Below are 25830 nucleotides of genomic sequence, written 5' to 3'. Positions count from 1 at the left end.
ACATAAGTAATATATTGCACATTGTGTTAATGATATAAACATATGAGGGTATATTTTTATTATATGATTTGTGTAACATAGTCTTACATGATAGTACAATAAGTAGGATATTCCCTTTGTGTCTCCCCTAGCTTCATAATTATAGTACCCTAACCCTCACTGAATCCACAGAGGTTGATACAGATTTATTCAGTGCTGCAGGGCCCACCGAGGGCCTTGTTTATGAAATGTTAGTATATTTTTCTTTTCCACATAGGAAAACAAAATGACAGTGTTTATTGTTTTGATTTTCTCAGATCTCACCAGTTTTCTCACGCAACATGACAGCTTCTTGCTGTATTTCCTTTTCTTTTTCTTTTATTTATTTATTTATTTTAGCACAAAGTTAAACAATTCTAGTTATTCTCACTCTCTTTGACTTTTTATGCCCATCACGTTAAATAAAATAAGACATTTGCTCACTTTGATAAAGACACCTACAACAATTCCTCCTCTTGAGTTTTGCTTAATGTTTCTCTCTGCGCTGTGAGCCTGTGTCGGTCCCCGGACCTCACGTTGGGAACCATACAAACAGTGACACACACACACACACACACACACACACACACAGTGTTGACGCTGCTCCATTCATTTCAGTCTCATCTCACTGAGGCAGACGGAGCTCTAGCGGTCAAACTCACCACCAACTCTGCATCATCCGTCCTCAAAGTACAACACTTCTGCTTCTCTGGCTTCACTTTTGAAAGCCTCCACTGTGTGTTTTTATTTTTTATTTTTTCCATTTAATTTTTTTTTTCTTTTTTGGGGGGGATCATTGCAGCATATGCTTGTGTTTGTGTACGTGTGTGCGTGTATGTGTGAGTCTATGTGTTCGTGTGTTGTAGTCTAGTTGGGAGCATGCAAAGCAACGACCGTCACCGAAATCAGGAATCAAGGGCAGCATGGACAAATCGGCAACTTGGACTTTACAAATGCACTTTATATTTATTCATCTTTAGCGTGGAACTGAAGAGGAGCCTTTCTGGTGAGGAAAATCTCAACTGTCGCTTCATTTCATTCATGTAAAAGTCACGCTTTTGTTTTGGCACCGACCGACGTCCAGACAAAACGCGCTGGAAAGCAGAGAGCTCAGATGTGTTTGGTCTGTATCGGTGGATTTGGTGCTTTGGTATGCCACGAACCAAAAGTCCGAGCAAGTGAGTGGAAACAGATGTGGAGAGAAACTGGGGTAGGAGGGAGGGAGGGAGGGGGAGGCTGCAGGCTTTGGTCTCTGACATTTGTATTAATGCGTAAAATTTATCCAAAGCGACGCACTTTTTTTTTATTTTTTTTTGGGGGGGGGGGTGTTTTTTTGTTCAATTCAGTAATGTTTTCTTGTTGTTGTCGTTGCTTATTTTTTGTAAAGGTATGTCTGTTAAATGGAGTAGTAGTGTGACGCTTCACTGGGCAACCTGAGGGCAGATGTGACCTTTACATCCTGTTACAGGCTGCAATTAACACATCCAGTCCAGTCCTGAACAGACACCACACAATTACATGCAACAGGATGGGGTGAAGGGTAAACCCACCCAGACAGTGATTACGTTGCATATGCACAGCACTTTTTTTATTGTTGTTATTATCAGATATGAACAGTTTGCCTCCTTTCGTAGGACCTCTAATCTGTTGTGATTTCATCTTTTTGAGAGTAGAAGTTACCACACTGCACTCTGAGCAGGACGTCACGCATTCATTTATCTAAATTTTTGTTTAATCTTGAAGTTAGTTACAAAACTGTCTTTATACATACGCAAAATCTTACTTTGTGTTCTCATCCCTGAGAATACACACACCCTACAGCCCTATGTGAAGTTCTCATTGGCGAGGCCTAGTTATTAAAATATATATATATTTTAATAACTTGCACCCATCTGCCACCAGATTTCCCTTGTTGCTGAAATCGAGAATCTCCTTTCAATCACTCTGAGACCAAATGGGTGACGTGAAAGGATAGAAGGGCTTGTTGATTTATAAAATGTTGTCTCTCAGGATTTTTTGTACGTCAATTGTTTTTCATTTCCCAGAGTTTTAATGGTGAAAAACATTGTTTGATCTGGAACAGCTCAGCATGTTGTACTGTGTGATATTAAAGTGAAATGAGGTTTGACTTGTCCTGGATTGCATCTTGGAAAAATGGCCCCAGGCATTTTTGTATATTGATGACTGTATCACCAGCTGGGCATTTATAAATATATGCTTCAACCCTTAAACCCATTGAATCATGCTTTTAAAAGCCTTTCAAAGTCCTGGACAGGAAACGCTCCACCCGCCATATATATATATATTTTTATAGCCTTTTGAATTTTAAAAACTTAAAATGTATCTGCCTTTTACATAAGGTCTTACATACTCTTGCAGCTCCACCAACAAACGAGTTCATTAAGCAGAAGTCTGAGTTTTGGTACAGTTGACTGAGGCAATATCCCATTCAGAGAGACATACACATATATCCTGTCTCTCAAGTTTTGTTGCCTTTAAGAGACAGTTGAAACTTTAGTTATGGTGAAATCAAACTTGTGATTATGTGTAAATTTGAAATTTCTGTACCTGGAAGTTAAGTGCAAAAAGGAAAAATAAAATAAAATAAAATAAAATAAAATAAAATAAATAAATAAATGTGCAGTCCTGCTGGAGTGCAGTAATCCCTGCAATTAGTCATAATTTCTCAATAATACTGTTAGTCTTGTGCAAAAGGGTATTGTGCAATGTTATGAGTATATATGTATGTTTTAATAGGACGATGTGAAATATACAAAAACAGTCTATGTAACGTGTATTACAACCTGCCAAGAATCAGTCAGGCGTACATGTGACTTGTCCTGGATTGCATCTTGGAAAAATGGCCCCAGGCAGAGATATGAGGGTGATTTACAGGAGACACAGATCTGCTCCTCCACCACCCCCCCCCCCCCAATTCATGACTGAGTTAATTTGAGCGTAAGAGTAAAAATTATGTGCCTGAACAGCAAGTTGCTCATTATGTCACATTGCTTTCACTGAACACGAATGAATCCAAGCGTCTCTACCCGTGAGGTACGATTACCTGCAGTGTGATAAGTCCTAACCTCCATTACACTGCGCAGGAGTGTGGGAGTGATGGAAAGTTTCGACAGCGTGCACTTATTCTCGCTCTGGTTTCTAAATTTGAGATGCTCTTTCCCAAATGTTCCAGTTAGCTCTTTTTCTGAGTGTGGCTGCCAAATGCAAATATGCCCTTTCCTGTGGCGGACCCTCTCTCGCTCTGTCTCTCTCTTTCCTGAACCTTCTTGGATGAGGTAAAACCTATCCTCAGCATGGGTTTCCTCAGAGGCCGGACAACCATAAAACACCAAAGAAACAAACACAGGCTGGAATTTCCTGTCTATCTGTTGGTTACCTTGTTATCACACTGACTGCTTTTCTCTCTTTATCTCAGGCATCTGTCAAAATAGGAAAATGTTGGACACATATTTCGGCTTAGATCCTCAGATATACACATCATCAACCGACCACATACTGAGAAATTTGTGGCACTAACATAACGTCTCAAGCAAAAACTTGCTATTCATTCGTCAATTGCATTCCTGAGTATTGTCTTCAAACCCGATCCAATGGATGACCGTATTGAGGAGGTGGAGGTTCTGGGAATGTCGGCCTCTCTTGGCGAGTACCGCTGGCTGTTCTTGGCCGTCGGTTTCAGCCTTTTCTCTCTCTCTCTTCAGCAAGAAACTTTCTCCAGTGTTGAAAAAAGGGGTGATAGGACAGAGAAGAGGATGAGATCACAGCAGGAGAGCTGTTATGGCTTAGCTTTCACAGGGCTCAATGGCTTAAAGTTAATCTGGAATTCTGCACTCTCTCTGATTGCCCGAGAGTTTTCTCACATCAAACATCCCGATGTGTCCCCTCCAGACTGGAATTAAAACTTCCTTTTGAATTTGCCTCTCGCTGTCTGGAAACTGAGCCTCAGGTTGTCTTGTGCTTCTGTAGCTTTTGGCGGGAATGTCCCATATTGTCACCACATTAATACTGAGCTTATATTCACATACTGGAGTGGATTCAAACACACACACACAGTGTATTTCTGATTCTGGTATTGTTCTGGTGTGAAAATCCTCCCACGAGCACCGGTGAAGCCGAGTCTGTGGTCTGTCTCTAGACATGGCTTTAATTCCCACTGTGTAAATGACACAATGGAGATTTATCGGCATGTCTGTGTCGCATTGTGGATGAGTATCAACATGGTTTTTTACTTTCTGTGAGAATTGTGGCTAAAGCCTGAGCCAAGATCCCAGCATATCTGGATTTTATTGCTTGTTGAGACAGACGTCACCAAGAGACGGGTCTTATATGAGTTATAGTTACCGAGGGTCTGATTGATCCATCTGTTTGTTTTACATTATGGTCTGTGCTACGAAATTAGACGGTGATGCTTGACAGAAAAAATGAGTAAATAAATCAACTTATAATTGGAAAATTTCACAATTTTTGTGCATTGAGGTCTATTGTCAATGGTGACCTGAGGAGAACCTGAGAAGTTGATGGTCTGGCAGAAATCAGTGATGTTTGGATCTTCAGACAGCGGTTTTCCACAGAAACAGGTCTTTGCTTGCATTTCTTAGATATTGTATCCATATGGATTAAGCCGTATTAATGGATTAATATCTATGTCATGGAAAAACAGAATTATTACAGGGGAATTTCAAATGTTTTGTGTTAATTGGATACAGTATTTAAGGATTTGGTGTTCCCCATTGGGCAAAACACTGGATCTGATTCGAGTCTTTCATGGTTGAAACAATAAACTGGCAGAAAACAAACCAACAGCTGGGCGCTGCTCACTGTAAGATGGATGGCTTTCTAAAAAGAAAAGAGCAGGGTGGTGATTATGTCTGATTACACACACAGCACTTTCAAACTTATGTTGAACTGCTCTGTTGCTGTGTTTGCCACCGACCAAATGAACTAACACTGCTTCTGAGAAACTCAACCACAGAGCCGACAGTGCAGGGGGGGAGAGAGGGGGTGTGTTAGCCGTCTCTTCCAGATTACAGGGGTTTTTACGGGGCTCTCTATGAGACTCCATTGTCTTTGTGTCCATAAAAGTAGCAGCAAAGGAGATTCAGAGCATTGGAGCAGAAAGGTAGGGAAATGAGGGATTGCCGCAGATTGAGCGGACTCAAGTACCCACATGTGAGAGTTGTGTTTTTCAGCCAAATACCCGGTGATCTCTCTCCCACCTACCCCACTTCCTGGCCTCTCGCAGGAGCCCGTGGAGTAGGAATGCTGAGGCGCTTGTCGTCTCTCTCTGTGAATCTCAGGTCTGAGGGAAGAGATTCATGTTTATTCAGGGATTTTTTTTTTTTCTTCAGTTTTAATTTAGAGTCACTCCTACACTCCTGACATGCATTTCTTTGTCTTTCCCTCTTTCTCCCACATTCACACACATTCACTGCCACACGCCTGCAAATTCACAGTGCTGGCTTCTTGGTTGCCCGTTTCTAAATCCTTCAAGAAAAGAAAAGAAAAGCGAAAAACAGGAGAGAAGTGAAACCACATATTTTTTTGGAGAGGGGGTGTTGGGTTTTTGTTCCCGAAATTCCAGTCACTGCGTCTGGCGTCCAGCCTTTGCTCTGGATGTGTTAAGTTCAACACATTTTTTTTTCAGAGACTTTATTTTCTGTGAACATTTTGTTTATTTTGGATGTTGGGGATGTATACGAGAATACTTCAAGGCTCTGTGGCTAAGACCTTGTAAAGCAGCTATAGCTCCTTAGAGGATCATACTGAAGCAAAGCCTGCAAAGACATTAGTCTGCAGTAGTAAGAAATCAGCAGACTGACCACTGAGGACCATTAGAGTTTTCGTCAAGTGAGTCAAATCAAGACATGTTAACACACTCTGTTACACGTGAGACGCTTTACAAATTCCTATGATAGGTATCATTATGTATTCATCTCTAAAAATCCACCAACAGCTGCTCTGTCCACGGTGAAAACCAGCACAAACAGACCTAACTCTAACCCAATTCCAGGTTAAACTAATACCGTCAACTTTACATTAAAAACACGTGTAAGCAGTTTATTGCATGTCATTTCAATTGGTTGCTGCTGAGATCGCTGCCATAAAATGTGTGTACAGGATTTTAAGGATTATTAGAGGATTAATATCACCGACTGCTGTCACACAGACGAGGTTTAAACCAGCACTGCATCTATAAATGGAGATATTGATCCAGTCATTGACCTCACGCTAGCTGCCAACACAAGGTCCCGTTGGCATCAACGTGATCGACTGATGTTTTTACACTCCATGATATTTTTGTATATTGATGACTGTATCACCAGCTGGGCATTTATAAATATATGCTTCAACCCTTAAACCCATTGAATCATGCTTTTAAAAGCCTTTCAAAGTCCTGGACAGGAAACGCTCCACCCGCCATATATATATATATTTTTATAGCCTTTTGAATTTTAAAAACTTAAAATGTATCTGCCTTTTACATAAGGTCTTACATACTCTTGCAGCTCCACCAACGAACGAGTTCATTAAGCAGAAGTCTGAGTTTTGGTACAGTTGACTGAGGCAATATCCCATTCAGAGAGACATACACATATATCCTGTCTCTCAAGTTTTGTTGCCTTTAAGAGACAGTTGAAACTTTAGTTATGGTGAAATCAAACTTGTGATTATGTGTAAATTTGAAATTTCTGTACCTGGAAGTTAAGTGCAAAAAGGAAAAATAAAATAAAATAAAATAAAATAAAATAAATAAATAAATGTGCAGTCCTGCTGGAGTGCAGTAATCCCTGCAATTAGTCATAATTTCTCAATAATACTGTTAGTCTTGTGCAAAAGGGTATTGTGCAATGTTCTGAGTATATATGTATGTTTTAATAGGACGATGTGAAATATACAAAAACAGTCTATGTAACGTGTATTACAACCTGCCAAGAATCAGTCAGGCGTACATGTGAAAGTTCATCAATATGACTTGTCCCTTCTGTTAACGCTTCTCTCTTCACAGCCGCTGTGGACTCTGATGCCTTTGCTTTCTTCCATGAGGGCTCCCGAGGGTGCCTGGGGGTGCGGGATCACTCCCTCATCCTGTCGGCCTCCTGTGAGGAAGCCAACCAGCGCTGGAAGTGGGTGACCCGAGGACGCCTGTTCAACCTGGGCTCCTCACTCTGCCTGGGCGTAACCACGAGCAACTTCACCTCCAGGCTGGAGAGGTCCCCCCTCGGCGTGTACACTTGTGATCGCGAGCCGCCCAGAGTGCGTTGGACGTGGAACTGCGGCCAGGTGCTGGAAAACCTCAACAACTACCTTCCCTCACCTTCGCGGTGGAACTCCTCCTCAACTCCGCCACCCTCCAAGCTCAAATGGACTCTGCACGGTGGCGCACAGGACCTGTGTGCTAAGATGTATCAAGGTGAGAAGAATCAACGTAGTTCCCATTTGCAACGAAGTGCCTTTATTTTTCAAACCAATAATCCTGAGCAACACCGAATTCTGCATAGAAAATACAAGATACAAACGGCCTGAGTAATCAAGTCTGGAAGTGATTTTTTTTTATGATAATTTAATGAACTTTAAGCAAAAAACATTGGAGAGTTGTTGCATTCATCAATCCAAAGATGGCTAGAGACAAGTAATGAATAAATATTGAAGCTGTGAAATTCAGACATGAGATTACAGATGCTGAAGATCATGGTCAGCTACAGTATCCAGCTGTAGTGACCCATTTGTTCCTCGCTGTGTGCTTTGCTGCCTCGGTGCAGCAGATGGACACGCTGTTGTGGATGCCACAGCTGTATCTGATCAAATGGATAAAGCAAAATGTTGTTTTTAGGGAATCATTTAGGACAAGTGGCTGCCTGCCAGTCAAAAAGGATAACATAGCTGGTATTTGTAAACTGCAGTAAATACTCGACATAAATTGAGTTCCCATCGTGTATATTTGTATTTATATGTAGTTTTCAGTGAATATTAAATCCAAACTGGGCCGCTTACAGCTAATTCTCATTTCCGCTGTCAGTATTATTCTTACCAATATAAAATGGTCGCCTCAGTTAGTCTGCAGTTAACAGGCTCAGCTTGTCTGCAATTAAAACCAGATCTGCCATAAACGAAACACCAGATAATCTCTGCTTTACTTTCCTCTTTATCCTAAATCTTCTTTTTTGTGGCAAGGGAATAGGATGCATTGACATTTTTAACTTTAAAGTACCGGTCTTCACAAGTTTCTTTGTGAAGTCAACTCGCTGCTGGAGAAAAAAAGAATACCTCTGACATTAGTCAGCCGGTGAAGCAGCTTCACAGCAGCCAGAAAGCAGTAGAGCGGAGAGATGGAAGTCAGGGAGGGAGCTTTAGAAATCTTTTCCTCCCCCGTTTAACATGTCTGCCCTACTTTCCATTGGCCCAGCATGTTTTGGTAACACTACAGATCCAGCCTTTCCCTGTTTCTGTCCCTCTCCCTCTTTTTCTCTCGCTGCTGTCCTTTTCTTCACACCATATTTAACTCCTGGGAATGACAGAATCCTGCAGAATATTGACATCAGGGTATTTTGTCAAAACAAATACAGCTTGGTAAACCTCTTGCAAACGCTTCAGGATATTCCTTTCGAATAACTATTCAGATCTTGTCCTTTAGCTGTTGATTCTGTTTTCACATAAGGTTCCTCATAAAAGATACTTAGTTTTCCTAATCACATCCTTCTTTTTATTTGTTTACTCTTCCCTGAGCTGACCACTGTTTGACGTCTTTGTTTTGGAACATCATCCTCTATTTTCACCGTCTGTTTGATTATACAAGTTGCTGAGAAAACAGATAGGGTATTTGAGTTCAGCACAGTTTGCAGCCGCGACTTTAGACAACACAACCTGATGCACCCCTGCTGCTGCAGGGATTTAAAGCCCCCCCCCCCCCCCTCCCTCTCTTTGCTCCACAGAGATCTATACGATCCAGGGGAACTCTCACGGCCGCCCCTGCTACCTGCCCTTCCTGTATGATGGCCAGTGGTTCCACAGCTGCACCAGCATCGGCCGTGAGGACGGTCACCTGTGGTGCGCCACCACCTATGACTATGGCAAAGACGAGCGATGGGGGTTTTGTCCAGTCAAGAGTGAGTCACTGAGTCACTGCTTCAGTTCAGGATGGGAGTGTTTTATCTCTAAGCACACTGGAAATCACAGTTTCTTCCCACTCACCTCCTGTTTCCTCCTGCTTTCCCCTCTGGTCCAACGGGCTACTTAATCTCCCCCACCCACCCCCCACTCGCTGTCAGGCAGCGGTTGTGAGACTTTCTGGGATACTGACCCGCTGACAGACAGCTGCTACCAGTTTAACTTCCAGGCTACGCTGTCATGGAGTGAGGCTCGGATCAGTTGCCAGCAGCAGGGGGCAGACCTGCTGAGCATCACCAAACTGCATGAGCAGACCTACATCAACGGTAAAGTCAGTGTACATTTATCCAAAGAGATGTTGCTGCATGTCCACCTTAAGATGCACAAACATACGTTCACCCAAAACGGTACACACTGGATTATGCAGAACTTTGAACCTTCATAAAATTTAAATGGATGTATTAAATTCTAACTGCATTTTTTTGGCACGTAAGTGTTGGTTTCATCTTTTTTTACTTGCCCTGATTACCTAATTAAACTCCAGTTATACCTTCAACAATGAGCTATGCTGCCCTGGCTGTTGGCCTGGATCCTCTTAGTTTGCTTTTGACAAATAAAAAAAAAATCAATAGCAATGCAATGTGCTGTGCAGCATAATGCCATGCTGGCAAACACAGACTGTTTGGTTTGCTGAATCATTCTCCAGCAGGAATGATTTTTTTGGGGGGGGGTTGTTGTGGCCCTGTTGCCAATATCAGGCCACACTTAGGCAATTCATACACAACTACTCTGTCATTTACCCAGTCCAGTGTTGACAGTTAAATCCACAGCTGTCTGGAGAGGTTGTTAGGCCTAAGTTGAGATAGAAGTATTGAGTCTTTCCCTGTCTTGTTGTATTTTGTAGTATTTGAGAAAGGGCTTGTCCTGCTGTTGCAGGTTTACTGACTGCCTACAGTGCTTCTTTGTGGATCGGCCTCAATGACCTAGATATCAACGGAGGCTGGCAGTGGGCCGACTCCTCACCTCTGAAATATCTCAACTGGGAGCCAGGTTAGTCTGCAAAAACAAATCAACCTATATCCTTCCTTTTTTTTAAACCTGACACATAATTTTAATTTTTTTATGCATATTTATTTCCCACAGAAGGCTGCACAAGCTTTCTTCATTTTTAACAAGGCCCTGCTCCGAGTTCAAACACTTCCAGTGCAACCACTGTTTTTTTTACTGTTGACCAGCAGCGTATTTGGGGGTTAAGTGCCTTGAACAAGATCATCTTGACATTAGTGATGTTTTCTGGGGTTTTGTATTTCTTCTTGTCACTCTAAGACCATCCAAACCACGCTGAGGAGGAGAACTGTGCTGTGATTAAAAGTGAGTCATCAGGTCGCTGGCAAAACCGTGATTGTTCTGTTGCTCTGCCATATGTCTGTAAGAAGAGGCCCAACGCCACCCTGGACCCCTTCACCACAGGTCAGTGTGCAGGCATGCGCAATAGCTGATTTAAAGCTAAATGCAGCAGTTGCAACTCTGCCATGGTATAGAAGAAGAATTGAATGGGTGTTTTCGTCTTTTGCTCCCACAGATTCGTGGGCAGATGATGAGAAATATGAGTGTGATGTGGGCTGGCAGGCCTTCCAGGCTGGCTGCTACAAGCTGACTTCAGAGAAGACCGATTGGGATACAGCTCAAAAAACCTGCCAGAAGATGGAGGCCAACCTGGTCAGCATCCACACCCTTCCTGAGCTGGAGTTCATTATGCGCAACATGAAGAAAGGTAATCCCTCACACTGTCTTTATTTAAACACTGTTTTCAACACATCACATTTTTATTTCACCTTCAACAGGTCCCTTGTTAACCTGTCTTCCATGTCTTTGCCTCAGGGTTTCCCAGCAGTCCTTAAATCAAAGAAATTAATGATTTTGCCTTCACAGAGGAAGTCAGGGATTTTAATGTTTTTCAGATATATATATATATATATGAGATCACTCAACGGGGAGCAAAAACACAGGAACTCAGCCTGCAGAGGGTTCGCAGTTTAAATTAAAGATTTTTCTGTCTCTAATTGCTCAGTGAACCAAACTGTGAAACAACAAAAAAAAAAACAGTTTTCAATGTTTTCTGATAAAATGGATGAATAAATATGGACAGTATGAAGCGATTTCAGCTATTTTCCTACCTTTTCCCCCTTTGCCTTTCCTTCCTGGGCTTAAAAAAACAGCACATGAAGTGAGGAATAATATTTTTAGTTCATGGCACCAGTTCCAGCTTAATTATTGAACTTGGTGGAAAATGAGAGATTTTTATTCTTAGGTCATAACTGGCTGTTGTTTCTTTCTTCCACATTTGTCCGTCCTCTTAATCCGACTGTGCTATCTGTGTCTCAGACATCGACCAGCTCTGGATAGGCCTCCACGACACTGACATGCAAATGGATTTCCAGTGGACTGACCACACACCTGTCATCTTCACCTACTGGCACCCCTTTGAACCCAACAACTTTCGCAACACCCCAGAGGATTGCGTCTCCATTTGGGGATCGGTGAGTGACCTCCAGCGGTCTCATGCTGACCCCCCTCAAGTCCCCAGGGCTTCACAGTAAAGGGCTCTTGTTGTCCAAGATTCTCCGCCATTTGTATATATTTAACAGCTGTGCTCTCGTTGTCTGTTTGTGTCTTGCTTAACATGTGCAGGAGGGCCGCTGGGATGACAGCCCCTGCAATCTGACTCTCCCCTCCATCTGCAAGAAACCAGGCACAAAGAGTGACGGGAAGCCGCAGCACCAAGACTGCAAACAAGTATTGCCCTTTTTCTTTTCTTTGCATTGTGTGTTTTGGTTTTTCTCCCTGACCTTTTATTGCCACAGAGGCTCTATTCACATCTCCTGCACCATTTCAGTGCTCTTATTCCAGCTGCTGACAATCTGTGGTGTTACAGGGAGCATAATTATTATTGAAATATTTCAGCCATTCCTTCATCTTTTTCCCCTTTTGCTTGCCCCCCCACTGGCCCACTCGTCCACCCCCGGTCTGTAACTGTAATATAAATCATCCCCAGAGGACTGGGAAGCTTAAAAGGCACAGCAGATGAACTCGGCTCTGGATACACACAGACACACACAGACACACGCTCTTTTTTGGCTTAGCGCATAGATTTTCAAGGCCAACACAAGCTTAATGCAAAATACCTTATATTTTTTTAGATGATTTGTAAATTGATTCAAGAGGAAAAGGTCCATTGCACGTTAATATGCACTTTCATGGCTACTACTTGCAGCCACGTGGTGAATTGAATCACATCTGGAACGTCCATTTTACAGCTCTCAGATTTCACACTTCATAATTCAACATATATGAGACTACTCAGCTTCTCATACCTGAGCTGACCGCACCTGTCCATTCCTAAAGGTGTTTTCTGTCCAAGTCCATCTGCTGCATTTACCGTTTTTATTTTTCACGCTGATTTGTGACACAGTGAGTTATCATTCTGAGAAGATGAATCGTATTGCGTATCATATGTCCCTGTTCCTTTCTGCTGTGTGTGTGTGTGTGTGTGCGTGCGTGTGCGTGCGTGCGTGTGTTGTTTTATGATGCAAACAACCTCAAGTGGAGGTTTCATCAGCTGTTAGATTCAACAAACGTCTCTTTACGGTCAGACCATTTGTTTGGAGTAATGAAACTTTATCCCTCTCCACGGGGGCGGCTGGAGGCAACATGGGTGGCAATGTGATGGGGGTCATTTAGCGTGGCACTGGCAGCAGTGGCTTCTTTTGAGCAGATGATCTCACTCTCACGCAATCTGTGAAATGATGGCGTCAGAGAGTCCACTGACAGTTTCAGCAGCATTGCACCACACAACGCGCCCCCCCCCGCCCCCGGACCATTAACCTCTTTCAGCCCTGAGCTCGTTGTTACCACTGCTGCCATTTTGCCCACTCACTCACACTGTAACCACCAGCAGGCTTTTTCTTCATGCTCTTGTTCTCCAAAGATAAGTGATCAGTGGCTTTATGTGGGATTTAACGGCAAGATCAGAAAACAGCGATTGCAAATGTCAGATGCAGCCTGGGGTGTGAGCAGCTGCTGAGGCCCCGTAGACACAAAGAGGGGGGGGCCTAAAATAACCAAAAATGTCAAATCTCTGGGATATTCTGTTCAAGTCTGTGATTATTTAGCTGTTTAAGGATACAGTTTGTGAATATTGTGCCAGATGTCCAGATTGGAATTTACAAATTTTCCAAAGCATCTTCCTGAAGAAAAGCCTGAACTATTAAACTGTATTACTTATCATGTTGTTTTTCTAAGTGGTGGGAATATTTACAATTCATATTTTCAGACCCGTTTTCTGATTATTTTCATAAAAATATTTAATTGCTTGGGCATCTTTGTGATTTATAAGAATGAAAAAATGAAATCAGTCATAGTCATAGAAATCTAATTGAGTATACGTAGCATTTCATTCCATGATCACACACAAGGAAAAATATTTGTATTATTTAGTCATGGGAAAAAGCTGTCAGTCCTGACTGCAACAAGCAAATACGAAGATGAAAATTCAACACATCACGTCTGCCCAACAGGTTTAATAATTCAGCTCTATTTCTGCGATACTAAACAGGGTTGTGCAAAAAAAAAAAAAGAAAAAAGGTTTAGCTCATTCACTCAAAGCTGTACACAAACTCCCTGACACTTGTCATTTCTTACACAGTACCTCGACCCCGTCGCCCTTTGTGAGTTTGTGCCGCACTGCTTCTGCAATGACGGTGCTTGAACTGGCAGGAGGGACAGAGGCCAAGGAAAAGTTATTTCTGCATGCATAAACTTGTTCTTTTTTATTCCGGCTTTGGGATAAAGTCGGCTCATTGAAGTGGATTTAATTCTGTTTTGAGGGATGAAATCAATTGTTTTAAGATACCTCACCAAAAGGAGTTTCAGGTGCTGTTTGTTTATTCTGCTGGTTAGGAGATTGTTTTTAATTACAAGTATTTGACAGATGTGAATTAAATTTAGTGGAAGTTTAAGGGCAGAAAAAAATGAAGTGATACTGTTTGAAGTGGAAGGAATAATCCTGCAGACTGAAAAAGTTTGATGTTATTTGATGCTCAATTTTCCTTGAACTGTTCCAGTTTGTTGTTGGCCTAAGTAAGTGACGTTCCTGAAACATGATCAATTTAAATACCCCTAACTCAGTTGTAATGAGTCTGACCCACTTAAATTTTTACATAGACAGGGCATTATCTGAAAATCAGCATGAACGTGCCTACGTGTGCAGTTTGATAAAGATCCAGATTGTGTGTTTTTTCCTCTCTTCTTTCCTCCCAGGGCTGGAAATGGCACAGTCCAGCTTGTTACTGGGTGGGAGAAGATCTGCTCACATTTGACGAGGCCAGGAAAGCCTGTGAGGGCCATGGAGCCGCTCTCATTACCATCACCAATAGGTAACACACAGCAGCTGAGCATGCTTTCCCACACTTGCATACTTCCTATTTCCTCCCTAAATGCTTCTTTGATTGTTGAAAGGTTTGAGCAGGCGTACGCCAACAGCCTGTTGTTCGGTCGTTCTGGAGATTCCTTCTGGATCGGCCTCCACGACCACCCCAGCCCCGGCTCGTTCCACTGGCTGAGCGGGGATGAGGTGTCCTTCACCAACTGGAATCGAGATCAGCCAGGTAAATCCCAACGAGTCACGATAATTTGGATTCGTCTGTTTCTCTAAACAAATGTGGAAAAATAATTTTTAGGTCCAAAAAAAGACTTGTGTGATCAGTTTTAAGGATATAAATAATTGAGTTTCAAGAGAAATCAGATTTGATATCACGTGACGCTCTGACTGCTGTAATTTTATATCTCGTCCAGTAAACATCATTCTGTTTATTGGTTTTTGTCTTCTTTACACCCTGTCTATCTGTTAACCTTGCCGTTGTGATGAATTCTCTTCTCTAAGGGGATTTTTAATCTACATTTTGAGATTTTCAATTGCCCAAATCAGCAGTTCCATTCAGAACCAGAGCCAGTTTGGGATTTAGCCACAAAGAAGAAGCTGGATTGCTCCCAGGTTTTTCTTCTTCTGCCAAAATACAGATTCAGAGCCTCACATGCAGCCTGTATATCCTGATCTGGCTCTGCAGCAGCTTCGACTTGCCGACAAGCCACCTATCTAAGAAAATCATCGGCGCCTGACAAAAAAAGGGACAAGAAGCATGTGTTCTGATTTTAACTTAATGAATCAAAACTGGGCCTGTTTGTTGAGGAAATTGTAACTGGAATAGTCATAGTTTTGTCTTCCAACAAACTGTCATGGCAGCAGCACAGAGATGAGGCATCAAACACGAGTATTCTCCTCGTAAAATCCAGCCTTTTTGGGGGCTTTGGCTTCACTGTGGCCGTAATTTCTAAACCAGATCCTCAAACGTATTCAAAACCCAGTTGTGGGGCGTGTTCTCTGGCTTTAGAGTCACTGATAGATCCAGAGATATGGACTCAATGACCTCTGCTCGGATTACAGTCCTAGTATGTTAGTTTTTCTGCTTTTTCTGGTTAAAAGCTGATGATATTTGTCATGTGACACTATTTCCAGCATTGACACCTGCTAGTACTCATAGATGGGTTCATTCATAACCCCTAAAATTCAGCTGAGGTTGCACAGTAGTAGGAGAAAATACTCTACTGTCTTTGTGATAAGATTGTGACAGCATCATTAAGAAAAAAAAAAAAAATTCCCACATGCAACATTTCATGAGATATTGTTCCAGTGAAGTCTTTCATTTTAAAGTCCAACCCTCTACCGCTTGAAATTATGATCCATCATGATGATCTCGAACACAGTTTTGAAGAATAGAGTCTGGGTGGACATTTCTCTTCCTCCTCCTTGCTCCTGAGCATTTCATCAGCTCAGCCTCTCTCTCTCTCTCTCTCTTCCTCTCCGCTCACCTATGTTTCACCCTCTATCTATTTCAGTCAAAGTCCATGGCGGCTGTGTTTCCATGGCGACGGGCTTCGCAACAGGTCTGTGGGAGGTGAGGGAGTGTGCGTCAGCGAAGGCGAAATTCATCTGCCGACAGAACCAGGACACGTCTCTGAGCCCCGAGCCCCCCGTCCCTCAGCCCACCCCGAGTCTCACCGGCTCCTGTCCCAGTGGCTGGAAGAGCAACAGCAACCTGCGCTACTGCTACAAGGTTCGTCCCAGAAACATTACACACCGCCGCCACTCTGCTGAAAGTGCCTCCTGACTTCACTCACAGTTTCCCCTGCTGTCCTGCGGCTCCTAAACTAACCCAACCTTTTTTCAGCCCCATCGGTTCAGCGGAAAGTAAAGCTAGTGCTGCTTATTTCACAGCATTCATCCGTCCGTTCATTCGCATCAGACTGCTATTGCATGTCAGTGCTACCTGTGTGCAGGTGTTTCATTCCTCCCGGCTGGAGCAGAAGCTGAGCTGGCTGCAGGCTCACCTGTTCTGTCAGAAACACGGCGCCAACCTGCTGAGCATCAGCGGTCCGGACGAGGAGTATTTCGTTCTGCAGATCCTTCACGAGGCCTTTGGGTAGGTGCACACCTCTGACCGCATGACATGTAATCATGCTGATGATGATGATGATGATGATGATGATGGCGATGATGTTGATTAAAATGTGCTTCACAGGGAGTCTGAGGACCACGAGCAGCATTGGTTTTGGATTGGACTGAACCGCAGGAACCCCACGGACAACGGCAGCTGGAGGTGGAGTGATGGACTGGCTGTGAGTGATGGCAGCAAAACTTAGTCCAAAAAGTTGCATTCTGACTTTGTTGTGTTTCTAGTATACTTCATCAGTTTTGCTATGTTTTTGTCTCAGTTCACATACCAGAACTTTGGCCGCTACTACTACAACATTCGGCAGTGTGCTGCAGCGGACTTGGGCACTATGACCTGGCTGGCCATGCACTGTGACTCTGAGTTAGACTGGATCTGCAAGCTCCCCAGAGGTACAACCATGATGCACTGTTTCTTTGGGCACATTGTGTCCATTAGTCCACAAAATATTTCAATTTTACAACAAAAATATTGTTTCATGTTCGTCATGTTTTCTGGTCGTCTTTAGCAGTTTTCTTTGTCTTGTATTTTCAGGTAGTGTTGAGAAAGAACCCGAAGCCTCTGAAGGTTAGTATTATTTTCTCAGCTTTCAGTTTCACCTCTCCACATATTGAAATTATCTCCAGAGTGCTTATTTGAAACCTGTCTTTTATGTCTCACCGTGGCTGGTCAGGCGCCGGTTCACCAGAGTGGATTGCCTTCCAGGAGGCTGAGTATAAATTTTTTGACCACCGCACCACTTGGGACCAGGCCCGGAGGATTTGCTCCTGGTTTGATTCTTCGCTGGCTTCCGTCCACTCAGCTGAGGAAGAAGCTTTCCTGGCCAACACTTTACACAAGGCACTGGACACTCCATCGAAATGAATAAAAAAAAAAATGCATTTGATTTGAACGGTTTCAGAAGGCAGTTCAGTTAATATAGTGGAAAATCATAAGATATATCTAACAAGCACAAGCCTGTTTATGAAGTCACCGGTAATTATGGTGTCTGTATTGTGCAGAGAAACACCGTCCAGCATTGTTTGACTGCATATTTACAGCACTAGTCTGCACTAGTTCCTTTTCCACAGACAGGCCTTTTATGTTTGAAGAAGCCTTGATGTTTCTCTCTGACATTCAGATGGTGAAAGTAGAGGGTGACAACTGGTGGCTGGGGCTTTACACGTACGAGAACGACGGCCGTTTCCGCTGGTCTGACAACTCTGTGCTCAATTATGTGTCCTGGGCTCTTGGGAGGCCCCACCCGCTCAGCCGTGATCGCAAGTGTATCCACATATCCGCCAGCAAAGGTACAATTAGCCGAGATGGGATAACCTCAAGGCAGTAAATCATCTGCAGTGCACTGAAATACAGTTTGTGGTTTTCGCTTCCAAACAGCGGACTGGGCTGATCAGAAATGCCACTCCGACCTTCCCTACATCTGCAAGAGAGTGAACGTCACAGGCACCATTCCTCCAACTCCATCAACCCCCCACCAACCTGCAGGCTGTCCTGATGGATGGGCTTCCTATCAGCACAAGGTAGAGCTACAACACACCATTGTAGTACTTAAACAGTATATTTAGAGAACTGTGTAAGCAGCTAAAGTCTTATTTCATGCACCTTTTGCTATCCTAACTGAAGCTGATTAACCTAACCCGAGCTGTGACGCTGTTTCTACAGTGTTTCAGGGTGTTCGATCAGTCACACCGGGTCACATGGTCTGCAGCCAAGCTGAAATGTGAGCCGCAAGGAGGTGCACTGGCAGTGGTGTCCAATCATCTGGAGCAAGGTAATTACAGCAGATTACAGCTGGCAAACAGTCACAAGCGGCGGGAGGGGAGCGTTGACCCAATTTAACTTTATGAAGTTAATCTTCCTCTTGAATGTAGATGGCTTTTTTTTTTTTTTTTTAGGTCTGATTATATTTAGAATGCACATTTGTTCAATCTGTCACAGTGAGTGGCATCAAATGGATTCAGTGTGCTTTCCTACATTTTATATCAGGGATGCACTGCTTATTTATCATCAACTGATGGCTTTTGTAGAGTTTCATGTTTATTCTTCATATACCTTTCCACCCACATCTCAAATCAAATAAATTCAAATCAGATTTATTTATATAGCATTGTCATGTAATTGATTCTCTACACAGCCTTTATCACCACCCTGCTGAACAATGCCAGTGTGGACCTTTGGGTTGGTTTGACCTCGGATTCTAAAGGTCATTTTCAGTGGGCCAAGACTAGCCTGCTCAGCTACACCAACTGGGCCCCTGGAGAGCCACTCGACAACAGCGGGCCACACCACAACAAGACACGGGTACTCACAACACCCACCTATCGCCACTCATGTCATGTGTTGTCCTCAGTCTTCTTCCTGTCCTCATGAGCTTACTGTCACCTCTAAGGGAAACTGTGTGGTGATGATTCATGGGAACCCGCAGAAGAACACCGGCATGTGGGCTTCCCGGGCCTGCGAGATGGAATCTAATGGCTACATTTGTCAAAGGCATCAAGGTGTGATGTCAGTTATAACCACAGCAAGCTTTGCTTTAAAAGTGCTTTAAAAGTGGTGACCTGCTTGCACCACAAACGAACGTCCGTTGGATTGCTTTAATGTGTCGGTTTTGTCTTCAGACCAACAACTTCCCCCAGCACCCGCGTTGATTCCTGCCTCGCTGTCGAAGCCTGTGGAGCTGGGTGGAGTGACGTACCGGGTTGTGGAGAAGCGACTGGACTGGACCGGTGCTCTGCATCTTTGTGAATCTCTGAATGGGACTCTGGCCACAGTGAAGGATCCCTACCAGCAAGCTTATCTCACGCTGCTGATCAACAGCCTGCGCCGGCCAGCCTGGATTGCTCTTTACAACTACGGAGTGAGTCTATTAACTAAACGAATAGTTTACTTCAGAGCTCCCACATTGAATAATCTAAGATATCCATGTTTTTGTATAATAAAGCAGGTCTGGGTTCTATAATAATACAGTGAACGTATCAAAGTAAATGGAGAAATGAATGAAAATGTGTTGCAGTAACTTCCTCAGTCACCACATTTCTCTTCTCTTAGTGTTGACATGGAATCCGTTTTTTTTATTTTTTTTACATAATCTAGATAAGACAATGAACTCATTGTTTGGATGTTTTCAGGGACGAAGCTTCACCTGGCTGGGTGAAGAAGAAGTATCTTATTCAAACTGGAAATACGGGGAGCCCAATCAGATGGCTGGATGCGGTCACATGACCACTACCGGGCAGTGGACTATGACTCCCTGTGATGCTAAACTGGAGGCAGCTATCTGTCAAATTAGTGGTATGACTGTGCAATATGATAGCAATACCAGAAGGCCATATGCACGCAGAGTCCTGTGGTATTTAGTGGAAACACAACTTGAAATAAACTTAAATTAGTATTAATTTCTCCCTGACAGATGATCCTGTGAGCCACCAGTGGATCTATCCCGGTCACTGCCCCAGCTTGCTGGGGGAGTGGGCCTGGGTGCCTTTCCGAAATCACTGCTACGCCTTCAACCTGCAAAGACTTAAACTGCAGCAGGACGCACGCGTGTCATGTAAAAAAGGTGAGGCACATCTGACCAAATGCATCAAGATGTCTAAATTTAGAAATGTTTCATTGAGCCAGCTGCACCATTGTTCATAATCTCTGCGTAATTAATTAAGTTTTTGTTCTATCTCTGACTGTTTCTCTCTTTTTCCTCCTTTAGTGGGAGCAGAACTTCTCTCCATCTTGGATGAGACAGAGAATGGATTTGTGTTGGAGCACATCCAGAGCTATGAAGAACAGGCACATGGAGCTTGGCTGGGCATCAGCGTGAAAGGTCCAACCACACAAACACAATGAGTCTTTCCCAACTATTCCTGCAGGGACATACGTACTAACCTTCAACTTCTCAAAACTTTAAATCCAGGCTTACTCGTTTTATGCTACTCTCAGTCGAATTACCTTCCACTGCTTGCTGATAATTTTCCTCATTTAATTTGTTTAACCTGACTGATTATGACTTTTGAAGAGAATAATCATGAAAGAATTAATTAAGCACAGACCCGATTAAGATTGTTTCTCTCATGTCTAGTAAATGTGATAAAGCAAAAGTGAAGGATCTCGGAAAAGTTAATTTATTTAAACATTATTTTCCCTCTGCTGTGATAATGTGAGCGAGCTGGTCCTGGTAACAGAAAAAAATCTTCTTGGAAGCCTCTAAGACTCAAAAAAACACATACTAAGGTGAGACTGATAGACTGATAACCTCTGTGTTAATGTAAAAACACGTTTCCACGACAGATGATCCCACATCGTCCCACTGCACACGACTAAGCTCCAATGTCTGCTGAAATTTGCGAGATGAAGAAATGAAAGGGCGCGATCAGCTAGGAAGCAGTTAGCCTAACTATAATTTAAAGCGAAAGTTCTAAACTAGCCACCATTTTTAGACAGGCGGTAAATTAAAGCTAAAATTAGAAGCTAACCAACATTAATTAGCAAAACTATAACTTGAGGCTGAAGCTAGAAACCTCCACTGGTTAATTAACTAAACTATAACTTACGGATAAAGTTAGAAACTGGGTCACTTACGTTTGCAAAACTATGACTTCAAAATAAAGTTAGAAATTTTCTAATGTTGGTTAACTGGACTTTAACACTGAAGACAGAATGAAACATATATGAGCTACCGCTGCTTCCATTTATCAGCAGCGTCTGCTTTATACACAGGAGCAGAGATTTGAGAAGCCAAGTTTAAGTATATGTATGGTCTATTTTAGGAAATATGGGATTATAGTATTTCTAATTACAGGTAACATGGAAATATCTGTGTTCTTACTCCACAAAGTGTTGTTTTGTACTTTTTCAAAGGAATCGGTGTCTAACATTAGTGTGTGTGCCTGTGTTCCTGCTGCAGGTAGAGGTCTGGTGTGGAGTGAGGACATCGAGATGTCATACACCAACTGGGAAGCGCACAACCTGGCCTTCTCTGTTCTGTCTCCGAACTCCTGCTTCTGGATCCAGAGCAACAGCGGCTTGTGGAAGCCGGGCTCCTGCAGGAACCGCACACATGGAGTCATCTGCAAACGGCCACGCAGTAAGTGCACTAGCCAGCACTGAAGGAAATTAAATAGTTTTCAGGGCTTCGTGAGTGCTGACTGAGGATGATGGATCATGCCTGGGAGTCTTTTCACTGTGCATGAATATAAAACTCATGAATAAACTGTCTATTATCTTGATGAGCGGCTAAAATTAAGTACAATTAAAATCAACAATAAGTGGAAATTATTCATTCACTCTCCCCTCTCCTGTCTGCAGGTGCTGAACCCTCAGATGTAACTTGTAAGTATGATCATCAGCTGCCGTGTCTAAGTCTTCATAAAATGAAACTTTGCCAGAAAGTGAGTCACCCGTCCATGTGTTAATCCAGATTTTCATCATCTGCCTTTGTCTAGCGGATGGCGACCATCTGCCCACTCTGATTGTCGTCATAGTGACAGGCCTGGTGCTGGTGATGCTGATCGTTGGTGTGATCTACCTGTACCGTCGGCGAACAGTCGGGTCACGGGGGTCCTACGAAGGAGCCCGCTACAGCCGCACCAACTCCAGCCTCACCGAGCAGACGGAGAAGAACATCCTGGTGTCCGACATGGAGCTGAACGAGCAGCCGGAGTAGCAGAGCTGCCTCTGGACCAACGGGCTGACCAACCCAAGACTGGACCTGGCATAGGAGAGGCTGGTTTCAGTGTGCAGACTCAGAAACACATTATGGCATTTATGTTTTTTTTTTTTTTTTTTTTTTTTTTTTGTGTGTGTGTCTCTTTTGAAACCAAAAAGAAAAGGTTTTTAAGTGCTGAAGGGCTGTGTAGAGCGCAGCAGATATTTTGTTTTTAAATTCAATCCCCTGCCTTTTCAATCCTGTTTTGCCAAGACTTTGTTCTACAAATTTCTCTCCAAACAAATCAGACCATTCCATATGTACAGCTTTTGCCGAAAAGCATCCGTGGATCCTCTGGGAATTTAGTTGTGTCGCAAGTGGAAAAGTACAGCCTAAAATCGTCTTTATGAAATGACTCCTCGTTGTCTCCCCTGCTGCCAAAGTAAAGTTTTGCTTGGTGTATATTTCCTTTGTTGTTCCCATTTTTGATTGAAAGACTTATAAAGCAAAAAAAAAAAAAAAGGGGAGACAATCACAGCCACAAATCGAATCTTAACAAAAACCATTTGTCTCTGTTCTCTAAATACACAGTCAGTCTTCTTCAGGACCAAAGTCTTTTTTTTCTCTCTCAGTTTTATCATTTTCTTTGCCATGACAGTATTAACCTGACCTTGAGGTGTGTTTTTGTTGTTCTTATTACTGCGTTCATGTCCTTCTCATTGATTTGTCATTGTCTGTGCAGCTGCAGAAAACTGTTACTGATGATGCATGTGTGCTTTTTGTGAGCCTGCCTCTCTCCACCTCTCTGATCCGACACGTCAGCGCCACCGCTGTCAGGCGAGCGGAGACGGGGGGAAGTCCAAATGTGAATGTGTGGAAGGTGACAGGGACCAGTGACCTCAAACCGTCTGAGGGCAGTACACTAAAAACTGTGCACATAAGTAGAACTTAGTGTTGAAAGCTGGGCTTTAAATAGTCTCCTTTGTCTTCTTGGTACAGCAGGACTCGCTTGTTTGGCTCTCTGTACATTCTGGCACTTTCTACTATTATCTTGATCTAAATCAATCTTTGTCATGTGCTTGCCTTTGGTCATTATCCTTAAGACACAGTCCACTGCTGTGTGATTCCTAACTTTTGTTTCTTTTGGCTCCTCAGGCCACCATCTGGAGCTGATTCAGCATTTTTTTTTTTTTTTAAGGACAGCAATTTTCTTTGTGTGCACCCTGTAAAAAAAAAAAAAAAAAAAAAAAAAAGAGGGACTTGCAATTTGATATTTGATTCATCATTTTTTATGGACCACAATTAGCTTCCCTGTGTGTTTCATCACCAAAATAATTTCCCATTCTCATTCTTTCATTTAATGCTTTGACTTGAGTACGACTGGTAAAGGGCATTTGGAAACTTTCCCACTTTTATGGGCTAATTGCCAACACTTGAACCCTATTACCCCAGTGAGGAAAACATCCCTCGTGTGAATGACAATGTTGTATATATGAGAGCCTAAAAAAAAAAAAGGTTTTAAAACTGAATTCCCTCTTTCTTAAGGAAAACCCTCCTGTCATTTTGTTGTTGTTTTTCTTTTCAATATATTTCACATTTGTGCATAACAATGAGCAGATTTTTCATTTGCCTTGTTCTAACATTTTTCTTTTTCCCTTCAGCTCTCTAAATGCATTTCTGTCGTGTTCAGAGAGGAATGCTTTGGAGACGCTTGAGACTGAGGCTTTTGGTGTTTCGCTGAGCTGCTGTGAAAAAACTTTGCTTTTTTTTTTTTTTTTAGCTCAGTGAGTTGGACTAAGATAGAGGGGGAAGGTTGGAAAAGGGAGTAAATAGGAGTGTGTGTGTGTGTGTGTGTGTGTGTGTGCCGTCTCCAGCTGTGGAATGTTGAGTCGTCAAGAAGAGCTCAGTGGCACGTCTGGAACCAATCAGAGGAGGAGGGCTCAGGGACATGAAGGGTCAGAAGGAAGAGTTGGGCTGGGGAAGTTGATGGTGGTGGTGGGGAGGAACGTTACGAAGGAGAAAAGGGGGAAAAGGAGGAGTCAGGGAGAGGAGAGGTTTTTTCTCAGGCTCGGCCTCTGCTGGCGGTTCACTGCACAGGCAGGAGTGTGAAGGTGTTCTCCCCCGGTGAGGTCATGTCCGACTCATGTCCCCGTGAAGATTACCTGTTCAACATTCTTCTTCTTCTTCTTCTTTTAATAGGTTTAAGTTTTTGTGGCATTTTTATATGAAATGAATAAAGTCTATGTTCTCAAAGCTTCTGTTTTCACGGTTATTTATGGATATATATTCAGAAATGAGAAAACTCTGCGTCCATACCTTTGGGGGTCAGATTTCCCAGGTTTTACTTTTCCAAGGTGGAGAAGTAGCTCAGACTGTGATGTTGGTGTTGTTCCACCAGAGGGCACACCTCGTCTGTTTATTTGATGCCCCCTCCTGTTCATGTTCAGGGGTGTGTTTCCTAAAACACCAAGCCTCAGCCAGCCTGCAGCTTCCAGCCTTATTTCAGATGTTAAAATTGCAGAATGACTGTGATGCCTTGATTGAACCGACTGTTTCTGCAGTTCAGCTGCAATCCCTGTGTGATTTTTTTTTTTTTTTTTTTTTTTTTTTTAGCCTGATGAGATTTTTATACTGGCAATTACTAAGTTAGATTTTTTTGGATAATTTGAGCATCTGGAGAAAAACTGTTGCTCAGATCTTCTTGTATTTTGTATAATTATTCACCTCTTTTCTTTAATAAGGCAGCTGAAAAATCAGGTTTCAGAGGCAATCAATATTTACAGATCTATACAACCACATAGATTATCTACAGTCAGAAAGAAAGTTTAATAGCTGACAGATGTAAGTGTTCAAATTCACAGCTAAAGGACAAGCAAGCATGGATTCAGATTTCATTAAATGGGTTTTATTATGAAATTGTGCAGACATGACAAATAACTGAGCTTTCAAAAAAATAAAAGTTGGTGAAAGCCCAGGACCTTAATTTGGAGACATATACACAGACTGATCAGTCCATTAGAAACAAAAGGGGGGAAATTACACTGCCAAGAGGTCTAAAGTCTACACAAATACACAACATCTCCCCCCATGCTGAAGCAGCCATTGGTCTGGTCCAGGTCTTTGGCCTCTGTTTTTAAAAAGGCTCCACCCTCGGCCTCAGATGGCAGACGGCATGGCAGATGCAGGTAACTCAATCACAAGAGGAAACAAATAAATTCAACCTAAGCTGATAATGGAGGAGTAATGAAAACCAAATGTGCTCAACACTTTGGTGTCAAATGTGACAACAAACTGAATCCTAAACCAGAACTGAGCTTTATGTAACTAAAGTGACTGCAGAGAAAACCAGCGCTGAGGGTGAGCATGTGGTTTTGGATTTGGATGACTACTGAGATTGGATGAGTGTTAAAAACATGCCGCTACTTCATTTGCGTGTCTGTGGATCACACGCACAAATAAAAATAACAATGCAGGAATGTA

The 25830-nt window shown here is 42.8% G+C and overlaps 1 protein-coding gene across 1 annotated transcript; it reads left to right on the top strand.

Moving 5' to 3' along the window:
• Positions 1–647: 647 nt before the first annotated feature.
• On the top strand, positions 648–24603 carry mrc2 (mannose receptor, C-type 2). Its single transcript, XM_029508494.1, has 29 exons — positions 648–1024; positions 7046–7450; positions 8970–9143; positions 9306–9470; positions 10081–10194; positions 10471–10614; positions 10727–10918; positions 11530–11684; positions 11836–11940; positions 14464–14579; positions 14662–14810; positions 16099–16316; positions 16540–16682; positions 16782–16878; positions 16975–17104; positions 17247–17279; positions 17386–17552; positions 17833–18001; positions 18090–18232; positions 18375–18483; positions 18847–19013; positions 19102–19210; positions 19331–19569; positions 19841–20003; positions 20122–20271; positions 20416–20529; positions 21610–21789; positions 22011–22034; positions 22148–24603. The coding sequence occupies exons 1-29, from the start codon at positions 898–900 to the stop codon at positions 22366–22368; spliced, it is 4422 nt and encodes a 1473-aa protein (XP_029364354.1). The 5' UTR covers positions 648–897; the 3' UTR covers positions 22369–24603.
• Positions 24604–25830: the final 1227 nt, after the last annotated feature.

This window comes from Echeneis naucrates, chromosome 8, assembly GCF_900963305.1.
Source record: "Echeneis naucrates chromosome 8, fEcheNa1.1, whole genome shotgun sequence".
Classification (NCBI taxonomy): domain Eukaryota; kingdom Metazoa; phylum Chordata; class Actinopteri; order Carangiformes; family Echeneidae; genus Echeneis; species Echeneis naucrates.
Note: the sequence above shows the minus strand (reverse complement) of the source record. Positions and strands in the feature narration are given on the sequence as shown.

Bases quoted from the DNA above. Each gene is read 5' to 3' on its own strand.
- mrc2 (XM_029508494.1), top strand. From the start codon at position 898: ATGCAAAGCAACGACCGTCACCGAAATCAGGAATCAAGGGCAGCATGG. The intron at 16,317-16,539 runs GTTCGTCCCAGA...ACCTGTGTGCAG, and splicing joins ACCTGCGCTACTGCTACAAG to GTGTTTCATTCCTCCCGGCT. The intron at 19,014-19,101 runs GTACTCACAACA...GTCACCTCTAAG, and splicing joins CACACCACAACAAGACACGG to GGAAACTGTGTGGTGATGAT.